The sequence below is a fragment of the Polypterus senegalus genome, chromosome 17 (genome assembly GCF_016835505.1).
Source record: "Polypterus senegalus isolate Bchr_013 chromosome 17, ASM1683550v1, whole genome shotgun sequence".
Taxonomy (NCBI): Eukaryota; Metazoa; Chordata; class Cladistia; order Polypteriformes; family Polypteridae; genus Polypterus; species Polypterus senegalus.
Genome location: NC_053170.1, coordinates 83,260,269 through 83,274,814, shown reverse-complemented (window position 1 = coordinate 83,274,814; position 14,546 = coordinate 83,260,269). Strand labels below are relative to the sequence as shown.

General features: G+C 44.8%; 1 protein-coding gene across 2 annotated transcripts in view; it reads right to left on the bottom strand.

Moving 5' to 3' along the window:
• Window positions 1-14,546, bottom strand: part of LOC120517685 (voltage-dependent calcium channel gamma-5 subunit) — a 35,623-nt gene that overhangs the window by 11,569 nt on the left and 9,508 nt on the right. Inside the window, exon 1 of one of the 2 annotated variants that reach the window (XM_039740128.1) lies at window positions 13,194-13,825. The exons of the other annotated variant lie outside the window; for it this stretch is intronic. Coding sequence (XP_039596062.1) covers window positions 13,194-13,300 — 107 coding nt within the window. The 5' untranslated portion in view covers window positions 13,301-13,825. Of the gene's footprint in view, window positions 1-13,193; window positions 13,826-14,546 lie in introns of those variants that run through there. 2 annotated transcript variants of the gene reach the window in all.

The following is a 14,546-nucleotide window of genomic DNA, read 5'->3' as shown; positions in this document are numbered from 1 at the left end:
AGAATGAAACGACCACCAAATCCAGCACTTCAGTGTTCAGTGACATTTCTCCCAGTGTAGTGACCAGCAAGTACACTCATAGAATCACAAATCAGTAATCGTCAGGTGCAGGTCAAGTGTGTTAAAGGTGAATGACCAGCTAGCTATGCCTGCCCACTGCTGTGGTGCCCTGTTGCCCTTCTTACTGTGTCCAGCACTGGTGTGTCCTCACACTTCCATGGCTGGCTAGTCCAGAACTATAATGGCAACCAGTTGAGTGACCCACCATGAGTGTGTCCTCTAACCTTTCTCACATCTGAAGCACAACTGGGCACTGTCCACCAACTCCATTTCAATGCCTATAGTCTTTCTCGCAGTAGCATGACCAACAGGTCCTGTCACTTTGAATGTCACTTTTGTTGTCCTGTAACCCTTTGCACAAACGAGTACAACCTGGTTCAGTAACTTGTCTTCCTGTAGCCCATCCCACTGATGAGTGACCACCAGACACAGCATTGTATCAGCATGTTACACCTCTGAGTGACCCCTAGACCAAGTGCTTGAGTGACATGCAACCCTTCTGTAACCGTTAGGTCCAGTTTTAGAAAGTGCTTAATCCTGGTGACCATTCAGTAACCTCAGACTGAAACTGGAGACTAGCAGGGGTGCTAATCAGCCATTCAGACATCAGGTGGTCAACCCTACCAGACAGATGGGCACATGTCTTCCCTTTGGTCCTTGCTGCTGTCAGAAGGAGACAAGTGACTCACCCAGGTTGTGAGGCCGACTGCCTCCTCCGCTCCTTCAACCTGATGACCGTCCACTTGGCAGCACTCAGTGCTGTGTGTCATGAGCTTCCAGAAGATTCTCTATCTGTCACACGGGATATGCCACTTGAACTAACAGCTTGTTACTAACTGTGGCAGCTGTGAAATTCACATGCGAAGACCTCCACTTCTTTCCCTGGCTGGATTTACAGTATAAACTCACAATGAGAACAAATGGTCAGGGAAGACTGGCCTTGAGTAGATGGCTCAAATCTGGAGGGGCATGAAAGCAAACTGCTGGTCTTCAGGATTGACTTTAAAACCTACAATATCCTGTTCTGTGATGTTTAAAATGGTCTCTAAAGGCCTCCTATGCCTACTCCTAGCCACTTTTTGGAGTGGTCAGCACAAGCTGGGGCAGATCAGCGCTGAAATCTTCCCATGTTTGATCGTTTGTGTCAAATGGGATTAACTGATGTGGCATCATGTGCTTTGAAAGAGGTCACCACAGTTAAGGTTGTATCTCATCTAAAAGGAACCTGTTCACACCTACTAGCTCCAAGAGAGAACTTGGAAGGCTTGTGATGTCCTCTGTTGTCTTCTCCAAGAAGATGACCTCAAATTGAACGAAATGAACTTTGAAGAGTCCACTTATTCATTTCCAACAGGTATTTGGGGCTCAGTCTAAAGAGAGCTATATTGTCCCTGAAGGCTAGGCTGTCAACGGAAAACAGCTACAGTCAGATCGTCACAATGGTAACTTGGAAGGCTTCCTATGTTCAGTCTTATCTTCTTCATGAAGATGACCTCAAATAGAATGAAATGAAATGGGGTCACCATCAAAAGGCTGTCTTGTCCACACCTACTAGCTCCACGCAGATAATCACAATGGTAACTTGGAAGGCTTCCTATGTCCAGTCTTATCTTCTTCATGAGGATGAAATCAGATAGAATGAAATGAGCTTTGAAGGATCCATTGATGGGATCACCATCAAAAGGATGTCTTGTCCACACCTCCTAGCTCCAGGCAGATCATCAGAACAGCATCTTGGAGAGATTCTTGTGTCCTGTCCTATCTCCTAGATGGAAGGGAAATGAAATGAGATTTGATACTTCACTTTATGGAGGCTCTGACAAACTGGATAGGAATGCAAATGAAGGCTCTCCATCCACATCAGTCAGCTATCTCCATGTAAGTCATCACAACACTGACTTAGAAGGCTTCTTCTGTCTAGTCTCATCTCCTCCATGAAGGTGTCCTCAAACAGAATTAAATGATGCGTGAAGCCTCCACTTGTTCACTACCATCACATTGATATGGGTGGTAATTATAAAATTGGTCTAATTGTATCTGAAGGTCCTCTTGGCCACATTTGCCACTCAAGATAGATCATCAGAACAACAGCTTGGACAACTTCTTATGCCCAGTTTTACTTCCTCTATGAAGAAGACCTCAAGCAGAATTAATTGATGTTTTTTAAATGTTTGTTAAATACCACCATTGGTATGGGCATCATCACAAAATTGGTTCCTGTTGTATCTGAAGGTTCTCCTGCCCATGTCTACCAGCTCCAGGCAGATTGTTACAATGGAAGACTTCTTATGTCCTGTCTTGTGTTCTTCACAAAGATCAAATGAGTTTTGAAAGGTTCATTGTCCACTACCACTGTTTATATGGGAGTCGCCATCAAAAGGCTCTCTTGTTTTCACCTACTCACTCCAGGCGGATCATCAGAGCAGCAGCTTGGAAAGCTTCTTGTGTTCAGTCTTCTCTTCGTGAAGGCAACCTCAAACAGAATCAAATGAGCTTTGAAGGCGCCACCAAAGACAGGATCGATTCGCACTTACCTGCTCCATATGGTAACCTGGAAGGCTTGTGATATCCATGAAGATTACCTTTAAGAGAATTTGATGAGGGTCTGCAGGCTCACTTTATTCATTGCCATCAGTTATTTGGGGGTTATCATGAAATAAGGTTCTGTTGTATCTGAAGGCTCTCCCAGTCACATCTAGTGGCTCCAAGTAGATGATTAAAACAGGAACTTTGGAAACCTTCAATGTCCAGTCTTATCTCCTCCATGAAGATGACCTTTGAATGCTCATCCCATGCTGTGTGTGTTGGCTTTAAAGCCTCTCTATTATCCTTAGGGCCATCTCACTGCAGCTTATCTTGGACAGTCTCAGATTATCTCTGTAGGCCATGTTTAGCCGTTCTTCATGGGTCAGTAGGGGTGACTTCAAGGCTCACCCTTAGATGGGACACTTAGCAGCTACAAACATCATCAGTTATGTCCTGTGGTCTGAATTTGCACCCTGCAGCACACCTCAGTCTGCATTCTTCAAAGCCACCCTCCAATCTTCTTTAATCAACACCATGAATGGATTCTGAAGGACTCCCCTAAGTGTTGCCTCACTTTACTTTGAAGTGCACCTCAGAACCTGTGGCTCTCAACTGCAGTGGACATTTTGCCCCATAAAACAACGCTGATAAATTGTGTGTGATTTCTTGGGTGTGTTTTATTGGGTTTGTCCCATCAGCTGCATCTGCTGGTGCACACAAGTGAAGAGTGGAGTTAGTTTCTCGTTTTGTTGGGGGGTTCTCATTGAATTGTGACTAGATGTCTGTAGTAATGCTTTGTGTTCTGGTCCTTTGTTAGTGCCTACTGAAAAATAAGTGTCTTAGAGACAACCTAAGGTGTTAGCCACATGATTGACAGTTAACATAAAAAGGATTTTTAAGGAGAAATTAGTCACATCTTCCTTAGATGGTCCCCAAATATTCAGAGCCCCTTGTGCCTGGAAAGCCATCCCTCATATCATTTCATCTCCTGGTCTCAACAGCCGTCACTTCATTCGTGGACATAGATTTGGCTGCCAGTGGACGGGAATTCCTTATGCTTCAGTGCACACGGCCTTGGTGGATTGCAGCATATCACAGCTGTGACCTACATGTCTGGATGCAAGCCTCCCGGGAAGAGAAAGGTCATCTTCTTGTCTCTGACAAATATGCCAGAGCTAAGTAGACGTCAAGTTTCATGTGCATCCGACATCTTCCAAAAGAGGTATGGGAGGCTTATGTTCCTTAGTGCACCATCATGTGTGCTGACCCCTCGGGTTCAGCATTTTGGTTTACACTGAAATCTAATCTGAATCTCAAATAGCAAAACTATGCAAGCAAGATACAGCAGAACACTGAGATGTATCGAGACTTGGAAAGATTACGCCTCATAGACACTGCAATATGGCAGGATTAAATCAGATTTCAGAGTCAGAATCCATACGCTAAGGCTCAAGGACAAAATACAAAGGAGGACTCCAAATCCAAAGGGTAAACCCACTAAAAGAAGTAAAACACAATAAAACACCATGTAATAGAGAAAACCTCCAAGCAGCTAAAGCATAACGATCAAGCAGAATCTACATTTAGCAGGGTTAGACTTTATGGGTGAAATTGTACCATGAAATATGACACAGTCAGTCTCCACTCATTCATCCATTATCCAACCCGCTATATCCTAACTACATGTCACGGGGGTCTGCTGAAGTCAATCCCAGCCAACACAGAGTGCAAGGCAGGAAACAAATCCCGGGCAGGGTGCCAGCCCACCACAGGGCACACCCACACACCCAGCACAGACTAGGGACAATTCAGGATTGCCAATGCACCTAACCTGCATATCTTTGGACTGTGGGAGGAAACCTGAGTACCTGGAGGAACCCCACGCATACATGGGGAGAACATGCAAACTCCACGCAGGGAGGACCCCGGAAGTGAACCTGGGTCTCCTAACTGCGATGCAGCAGTGCTACCCACTGTGCCACCGTGCCGCCCCAAAGTCATTTCAGTCTCAAAGTAGATAAATCAAACAAGCACTACATTTGGTAAAATCTGAATCTGAAAGGTAAGGATTACAGGACACCGGAGACCTGACAAGGTTAGCCCACATTGATAAAAACACTACACTAGAACTAAAGGATATTTAAAAAGCGTATATTAGAAAAGACTGTTGGGTAAGGAGATCTGTTTAGCAAGAAGATCTGATAGAATTGCAGTCTGCATGCTGAAAATCAGAGCACTAACATCAGCAGGTTTAAGCTGGATGGGTACAATTGTAGAACAATAAAATATAACACAGCCCATCTCAAAGTATCCATCTATCCATTATCCAACCTGCTATATCCTAACTACAGGGTCATGGTGGTCTGCTGGAGCCAATCCCAGCCAACAAGGCAGGAAACAAACCCTGGGCAGGGCGCGCACACACACCCACACACCAAGCACATCCTAGGGACAATTTATATTTGCCAATCCGCCTAACCTGCATGTCTTTGGACTGTGGGAGGAAACCCACGCAGACACCGGGAGAACATGCAAACTCCATGTAGCGAACCCGGGTCTCCTAACTGCGAGGCAGCAGTGCTACCCACTGCGCCACCATGCCACCCTGTAAATAAATCAAATAAACAGTAAATTCTGTAAAATCAGAATTCAAAAGATAAGGATTACAGGACACTAGAAATCTGACAGGGTTAGTCTGCATGGCTAAAGATACGAAACAGAACTAAAATGTATTAAAATACTGTATCACAGGGAACATCTTTAAGTAGGTAGATCTGTTGAGCATCAAAATTTGACAGAAGTTCAGTCTGTAAGTCAAACCTTGTGATGCCCAGAGGGGACTGGGCAGTCTAATGGTCTGGAATCCCTACAGAGTTTTTTTTTTTTCTGTCCACCCTGGCCATTGGACCTTACTCTTATTTTATGTTAATTAATGTTGACTTATTTTATTTTCTTATTGTGTCTTTTATTTTTCTATTCTTTATTATGTAAAGCACTTTGAGCTACTGTTTGTATGAAAATGTGCTATATAAATAAATGTTGTTGTTGTTGTTGATGTGGACATCTGGCAGGGTTAGGCTTGATGGGTAACATTGTTGAACAATAAAATATGACACAGTCAGTCTCAAATCATATAGTTCTGTAAAATCTGAATCCCCCTGGTAACGATTACAGGACACTTAGATCTTACAGAGTTAGCTTGCATGGGTAACAATAGTAAAATTCAATATACTGTCATAGTAAGGGGCCTGTAAGTAGGCTGATCAATTTAATACCAATCTGACAGATTTACAATTTGTATGTTAAATCTCTGACGTGGTTGACTAACAGGGTTAGGTTCCATGGGTAATCTGTACAACAATAAAATATGACACAGTCAATGTTAAATTAGTGTCACAGGAGGTTGGGGGTCAGACCCAGCCAGGATGTCTGGAAGGACCGGGAGGCAGTCAGTATGTCCCCTGGGCCATGAGGGGGCAACCGCCCTGGATAAGCAAGGGACCACGGGGATGGAGCAATGAGGTACAAACCCGTGGGGGCTCATGGCTTCCGCCAAGGGGTGCCCCAAGTCTCCTAAAGCCCAGGAGTTCTGCACTTCCGCCACACCAGGGAAGGTGGATGAAGATCCTTCCAGAGACGCCCAGAGTGCTTCTGGGAGCAAGAGCAGAACTTCCGCCACACCAGGAGGTGCTGTCAGGAGGACTTCATCAAGCACCTGGAGCACATCCAGGTGAAACTAAAAGGGGCCACCTCACACCAATCAGGAAGCTAGAGTCGGGAGTGGGAGCAGGACGAAGCTCCCGTGAGGAGAGAAGAGGTGGCCCACAGACAGTGAAAGGCCCGAGGAAGGGAGTTGTGGTGCGGGAGCTCTGTGTGTGTGCAGGACTGGTGTTAGGGGACATTAGTAATAAAAGCGTGTGTTTTTATGAACAGTTGGTATCCGTGTGGTTGTGTCCGGGCTGAAGTTCTCACATTAGATAAGAACACAGTTCTGCAAAATCTAAATCCAAACAACAAGGATAAAAAGACACTGAGATCTAACAGGGTTAGCCTGCATGGTCAACAATACTAAAATACCATATAACAGAGACGGACCTCTAAGTAGGAGGATCTATTGAGCACCAAAGTCTGACAGAATTACAATTTGCAAGTGAAATCTCAAGACAGTGAGATCTAGCAGGGTTAGTCTCCTTGAGTAAACTTAAGTATTAAGATAAATCAAACAAACACTAAATTCAATAAAACCTGATTATAGGACACTTGGAGACCTGACAGAGTTAGCCTGCATGGCTAAAGACACTAAAACAGAACTGTAAGATGTTAAAATACAGTATAATATAAAAGATCTTGAAGTAGATAAATATACTAAGCATGAAGATCCAACAGAATTGCAGTCTGTATGTTAAGCCTCGTTACCCTGACATCTAGCAGGGTTAGGTTTGATTGGTAAAATTGTAGAACAATTAAATATGACACAATCAGTTCACTGCGGTGGGCTGGCGCCCTGCCCAGGGTTTGTTTCCTGCCTTATGCCCTGTGTTGGCTTGGATTGGCTCCAGCAGACCCCCCGTGACCCTGTAGTTAGGATATAGCGGGTCGGGTAATGGATGGTGCCCAGAGGGGACTGGGCGGTATCATGGTCTGGAATCCCTACAGATTTTATTTTTTCTCCAGCCGTCTGGAGTTTTTGTTTTTCTGTCCCCTGGCCATTGAACCTTACTCTTATTCGATGTTAATGTTGATTTATTTTTTATAATTATGTCTTTCATTTTTCTATTCTTTAATATGTAAAGCACTTTGAGCTACTGTTTGTATGAAAATGTGCTATATAAATAAATGTTGTTGTTGTTGTTGTTGTTGGATGGATGAATGGATAGACAATCAGGTCGAATGAGATAAACACAAAATTCTGTGAAGTTTGAATTCCAAAGATAAGGATGACTGGAGACTCAAATCTGACAGGGTTAGCCTGCATGGTTAAAACTACTGAAATACCATATAACAGGGAATGGCCTCTAAGTAGTCAGATCTTTTGAGCACCACCACCAGACAGAATTACAATTTGCATGTGAAATCTCAAGATACTAAGATCCGACACAGTTAGGCTCAACATGCAGAACAGTAGAGTATATCACAGGCAGTCTGCAATTAGGCAAAGCAAATGAACACTATGTCATTAAGAATTTGAAACCACAGAGTAAAGCTATGGGACACTTCGATCTGACAGGGCTACTAATTTAACACTGAGGTCTGACAGAATTACAACCTGAATGTTATACCTTAAAGGCAGTGAACTCTACCAGGGATAGGCTTGATGGGTAAAATTGTAGAACAGTAAAATATAAAGACAGCCAGTCTCAAATTAGATAAACACAAATGTTCTGTAAAATCTGAATTCAAAGGATAAAGATGACTGTACACTGAGATCTAACAGGGTTAGCCTGCATGGGTAACAATACTAAAATACCATATGACAGAATAGGGCCTCTAAGTAGCCAGATCTGTTGAGCACCAAGGTTTGTCAGAATTGTACGTTAAGTCTCAAAACACTGAAATCTAGCAGGGTTAGGCTCCATGGCTAAAGTAGCAGAAGAATAAAATATGACACAAGCAGTCTCAGAGCTGATAAACCAAACAGACACTGAGTTCTGTAAAATTGGAATCAAAAGATAAAGATTACAGGACACTGAGATCTGACAGGGTCAGACCATATGGGTAAAGGCTCTAAAAAATAACAGACGATCAGTCAAGTCAGTCAGTCAGTATCCAACCTGCTAACACAGGGTCACGGGAGTCTGCTGGAGTCAATACCAGCCAGCACAGAGCACAAGACAGGAACAAAACCCAGGCAGGGCGCCATCCCACCGCAGGACATACACACTAAGGACAATTTAAGGATCGCCAATGCACCTAACCTGCACGTCTGTGGGAGGAAACCCCACGCAGACAAGGGGAGAACATGCAAACTCCACGCAGGGAGGAGCCGGGAAGTGAACCCGGGTCACCTTACTGCAAGGCAGCAGCGCTACCACTGCGCCACCGTGCCAACCAACAGATGATCATCTCCTAGTAATTAGATTTATTTGACACTGACAAGGTTACAATCTGCATGCTAATTCTCAGGACCAGACATTGTTACACTCTATGGGGAAAGCTGCAGGACAATGAAATTTGACAGAATCAGTTCCTGCTAAGGTAAATCTCCTGAACACTGAGACCAAACAAAATCTAAGGATTCTCAAATCTGGCAGAGTTGGCACTGTATGGGTAAAATTTTGGGACGCTAAGTTGTAATAATGTAGTAAAGAAACAAGACATTACAATGTGACAGAATCAGGCTGTAGGCGCGTAAACCTACAAAACACTGATATCTGACAGAATCAGCATCCATAAGGTAAATCAGCAGGACACTAAGATTTAACAGAGTTAGGCTCCATGGTTAAAGCTGTAGGGGCAAGAAATCTCTATACATCTGGGCTCCAATGATGCAAATCTACTGAATACACATGTCTGACAAGTTCATGTTTTGTTTGGTAAAGATGCTGGACCCAAAGATATGAATGTATTATGTGCCCTTTAGAGTATAAAGATGCAGGACACTGAAGTACAACAGGATCAGTCTTTAAGGAGGTGGGTCCCACTGAACATATAAAGCTACAGGATAGTAACATCTGACTGGGTTAAGCAGTGGAACAGCCAATGTTCAAAGAAGAAAATCGAATGAGCACTGAGAATATATAGAATTATTATGGAAGGTATCGGCCAGGAGCAAACTCTGCAGAACAGTGACATCTGATCAAGTCAGCCTCCTGTGAGACAAGCCTACAGAATGGTGAGATCTGATTCAATCCGAATCTGTTGGGTAAATCTACATAGTACTAAGATATGACATCAGCAGCTTCAGGGGTAAAGGTGCAGGACGCTAAGGTCTGACTTTAACAGGCTTTCACAAAAATTCCAAAAATGTGGAATCAGAATCCATGAGTTAAAAACCAAAACACAAGATGTAACAGGAACAAACCAAAGAGGTAATGAAGCAAGATGCTGAAATCTGACAGAATGGGTGACCAAGAAGGAAGCGAGACTCGGAATCCACAGGGTAGTACTACACGACAAGATCTAACAGCTTTAGACCCAGTTGGGCAACAAAACCTGGCCTAATCAGCTCTCAGTGAGGTAAACCTACCAAACGCTCTGATAAAATTTGAGTCTGGTAAAGCTTTAGGACACTAAGATACAAGAGATGTGAACCAATCTGAGAGAATCAAAGCCAATTTGGTCAAAATGCAGGCCAATGAGATCAGCGTAAATCAGACTCCATGGGCAAAAGATGCAGAACACAGAATCGTGACATAAGCAGTCTCCATGGGGATAAGGAATCACAGGCCATGGAGTTAACAAGCGGGATGCGGAGTTTTGTCAAGATCTGGCTGCATGAGGTAAAGCTGTACTCAATGAGATCCAACAAGGGGAGACATCATGAAGGAGAATTCATTAATGGCATGTATACAGCGCTTTAGTAACCCCCTCAAAGCGCTTTGTATGGACAGTTGGGGGCCACTTCAACCACCACCAATGTGCAGCATCCACCTGGATGATGCAACAGCAGCCATTCTTGTACCAGTACACTCATCATACATTAGGGGATGAGAGGGGTAGTTAGCTAATACGGGACAAGGGATGATTAGGGGGCCAGAATGGTCAAGGCTATGATGGGCAATTTATGAAGGATCTCCTATGACCCGAGAGAGTCTGGACCTCGGTTTTACGTCTCATCTGAAGGATGGAGCTAGTTGTTACAGCATGGTGTCACCGTCACTGCACTCTGGAATGGGGATCTACACACAGACCACAGGGTTAACATCTCCTGGTGGCCTCACTAAGCCATTCCTACTGTAGATGGTCTCCCATCCAAGTACTAGATGGGCTCAAACATGCTGGACAGGGGTGTAGCACAGAACTCTGGGCCCTTGCTCTCAATTCATGTCTGCCACATGTCATTTTTATTCCAGGCTTCGAGGACTTCCACACCCAGTGGGCCCTGGGTAAACATTAAACCCACTGTGATGCACATGAAGTTCAGGTGGTGCGTCTACTGGCAGTTGGCGAATGGTACATGGGTGGTAGTGGGAGTGAGTGGAATGCAAGGATGGGTTGGTGTCCAGCCAATTGTGGTGGGCTAATTTGGACCAAGGTCCAGCACCAATTATTGATCTCTGGTCATCACTGTGTACAAGTTAGTACCTCCAATGAAGTTCTTGCTAGTGACATGAATTCAGGAAAGTCATCCATCCATCCATTTTCTAACCCGCTGAATCCGAATACAGGGTCACAGGGGTCTGCTGGAGCCAATCCCAGCCAACACAGGGCACAAGGCAGGAACCAATCCTGGGCAGGGTGCCAGCCCACTGCAGGACTCAGGAAAGTCATCTTCATTATAATTCAAGATTAAAATGCGGCAAGTCTGTACATCCTTAGCTTCAGGTGGTGTGGGTGCTGGCAGTTGGGAATATCATGTGGGTAGTAGAGGGAGTGGGTGGAATGCAAGAGCAGGTTGGGGGTTGGCATCCAGCCGATTATGGTGGGCTAATTCGGACAAGGTCCAGTGCCAATTATTTATCTCTGTCTATCTCTGTGTACAGGTTCTTGCTTGTGACATGAAACCATGGCAGGTCATCTTCATTGAAAGTCCATACAACCTTAGCTTCAGGTGGATTATGTTCTGACGTTCAGGTGGTATGGGTGCTGGAAGCTATAAAAAAACAAATTCTGAGACCTGTCAGACTGGAGTGGAGTGGAGATCTGACAGCACCAGAGAACAATGGTGTAACATGCAGATCAAAACTTCAGGTTCATCATCTACACAATTAATGTGTATGTTTTGCTAAGAAAATAAGTTGAGGGGGATATCAAGTTGATTTTTTTCCATATCCACCACGGTTACATAGCCAATTGTCTCATCAGGTCAGTCCAACAGTCCTGCCTGAACGGATATATGGCCTGGAAAGTGAGCCTCTAACCTCTTATTGACTGCTGCCCAGTGAAGATCCATGAAACCTAGACGACGACTTGCTTGCTCTGCCCAGCAGGTCTCGGTGACCTTGGCTTCCGTTCGATCCGCTGTTGATGCCTCTAGATAGATGCGAGTGTGACAAAGCTAAATGAGCTGCTGTTTAGATGGAAATGCGGGTGGAAAATGTTAATGACAGCAGCTGCTGCTGCCTGTGCCAGCTCGACGACAGAGGGTCTTCATTCACAGAATAGTCATTTTATTGAGAAGCTGGTCACGTCTCCCTCAAATAAAATGTGCCAGCATGACCTGACTGGAAGTACTAACCACAGATCTGCCTTAGAAGGTAAGGGGACTGACTGACTTCCTGGCAGAAAATGCATCTTGATTGTGCGGTTACTAACTGTTCTTTGAATCCCAACCCGACCCCCCAAAATACGTTTATATAAAATATCTCAAGCAATAAGGCTTCTTTTTACTTCTTTTTTTTTTTAATGATAAAGCACCTATTGTGAGAAGCCTGAATTCAGTGCGGCTGAATCACGCCGTTGCTAGGAGGCAACGCTGCTCTATGGCGCGGCTAAGAATAGCCTATTGAAGACCGCGCTGTGACAATGAGGTGCAGCTGCAGGGGTGGTCGGGGCGTCCAAAAAATTCTGAAAAGCAACTGAGATCGGGGGAACGCGAGGTGGCTTTAGTAAAGAACATCTGGAGCTCCGTTTACGGCGATGTGCAGAATGACGGCAGTGTGCTTCAGATTAACCCCTCAGATGACTGTGCGACAGTTAGGGACACACTGGTGTCGTTGTTCAGACCCGTATCTTTTAGGACGGCGCTGTACTTTTACAAAGTTTGCGTGAAATGATTGCTTCAGGAATGTGCGGTACAAGTTTCAAAGTAAGGAAATAAAACAAAAATCTGTAAATCAAATACGGAACATTTCATAATGATGCTATAAATTAATAATTTTGATACATTTCTAAAAAATCGTGAGCTGGTATGGTGACATCTTGAGTAGTGACAAAAGGAACAAAGAATGCTACTAAATTTGTACCAGCACAAGCTCTGCCATAACCTTAAAGCAGATTGACGTTTCACCGCGAACAGATCGTTTTGAACACAATAAGGAAGAATATAGCACCTTGCGCACTAAACCGGTACAGTATTAGCTTAACAGCCATACGTGAGGTGTAGGGGACGATTCACAGGGAATCCCGGATGACACCTTCTGCTTCAGCTCGTTTATATGCCGGCCGGACCACCACAGCGTCATCTAAAGGACACCTAAAGGTTGAACAACTTCGAGCTCTCCTCGGCGGGAATCTTCCTACTTTGCAAAATGATGGCAGTGCCGCAAACGATGTCTACTGGGTATTTCTGTTAATTATTGAAATTCTGCTAATGTTGTTCAAAATCACAAATAATTAAAAAAATACATCTAAAATATAGGAACACCCGTCCCACTAGAGAATTCTTCTCGTTTAAAACAGGCAACGCATTTAATCGGGAGAGTCTGCCTCCACTACCGTTACAATTCGGAGGAGAGCGGACAACCTGTGGCTGCGGAGAGGGTCGCGACAGCAATGGGAGGGCGTACCTGGTCCGGTAGTCGACGCGGAGCTGCGTCTTGATGCGCTGCGGGTCGTGGTCTGGCGCTGAACTCTCGTGCTCCATGGAGAAGGACAGACAGCCGCACGTCTGCATGTGGAAGCGCACGAAGTGGCCGGAGAAGAAAGAGCGTGCAGCCGCAGTGGGTGCGCCGGCGCCCCCGGGGGGCTGGTCTGGACGTCACAAGAGATTCCTACAGGTGAGCAGCGAGCGAGGCGCCAAGTCCAAGCAACTCCTGACAGTGAAGACCCTGGGCAGGTGGGATCGAGCGGAACGCGCTTCACCGTCTCGTCCTCCTCATCATCATCCTCCTCCTTCAGTGGCGGTCGACCGGCGGCTCTTAGCTGCGTATACTTCTCGGCAGCGCAGCGTTTGATCCCCACGAGAAGCTTCTGTCACACACGTCTCGCCGTTTCCTAGCGCTTCTAGTAAAAGACTCGGAAATAAAAAAAAATGTGCTCGCAACACCCACGTCTGCGTGGCCGCTGGTGTAATTGAGCGACCCCACGCTTAAGGTGACTGACTGTCCGAGACGCGAGGAGGAGCAGAAGCAGACGAATTGATGCAGACAGTGTATTGGTGAGGTGGGGGACGAAGAAAGGAGCAAGGGAAGTGCGGATTAGGTGTGATAGATCGAGAGAATGAGGAGGGTCTGACCGCAAAAAAGGAATGTCGGCGAGAAAGACGTAAATGAAAGAAAGAAAGAAAGAAAGAAAGAAAGAAAGAAAATGAATAATTAATTCATGAAGTTGCCTGAGGCGCCGGATCTCCAATCACATTGGCCAGGATGTTACTATCACCTTCCGCTTTGCCTTTCGCCCACCTAGTTTGGGAATTTCTTCTCGAGTTAACAGCTAACAGCAGTAGTAATTCACAGGCAATATTAAATCTCACATTATAAGGTAATATGTGGATTTCCGCATATAACGGCACGATAACCGTCGTTTTTTTTGAAACGGTGGTCCATCAGCGGCGACAGCTGGCCACACTGATGAAAGAACACCGTGCTTTGTTTCGCATCTGAACATCAAGTTCCAGACTGAGTTTCCTTGGATTTTATAAGAGTATTTTGCCCAGTGAGACGAAATCGTAAACATGATCGATTAGTAAGGCATAAAAAAATCTTCCTGTAGCTCAATAAACCATCACACACACACACACACACACACACACACACACACGCACGCACACACATATGTGTGTGTGTGTAATTTATTATTTCGCTGACGCCTTAATCCAATGCGAATTACAACATCTGAGATACAATTGATCATATTCTTTTATTTTTCTAATTGAAGCACATGGCAGGTGAAGTGACTTGCTCAGGATAACACTGCGTAAG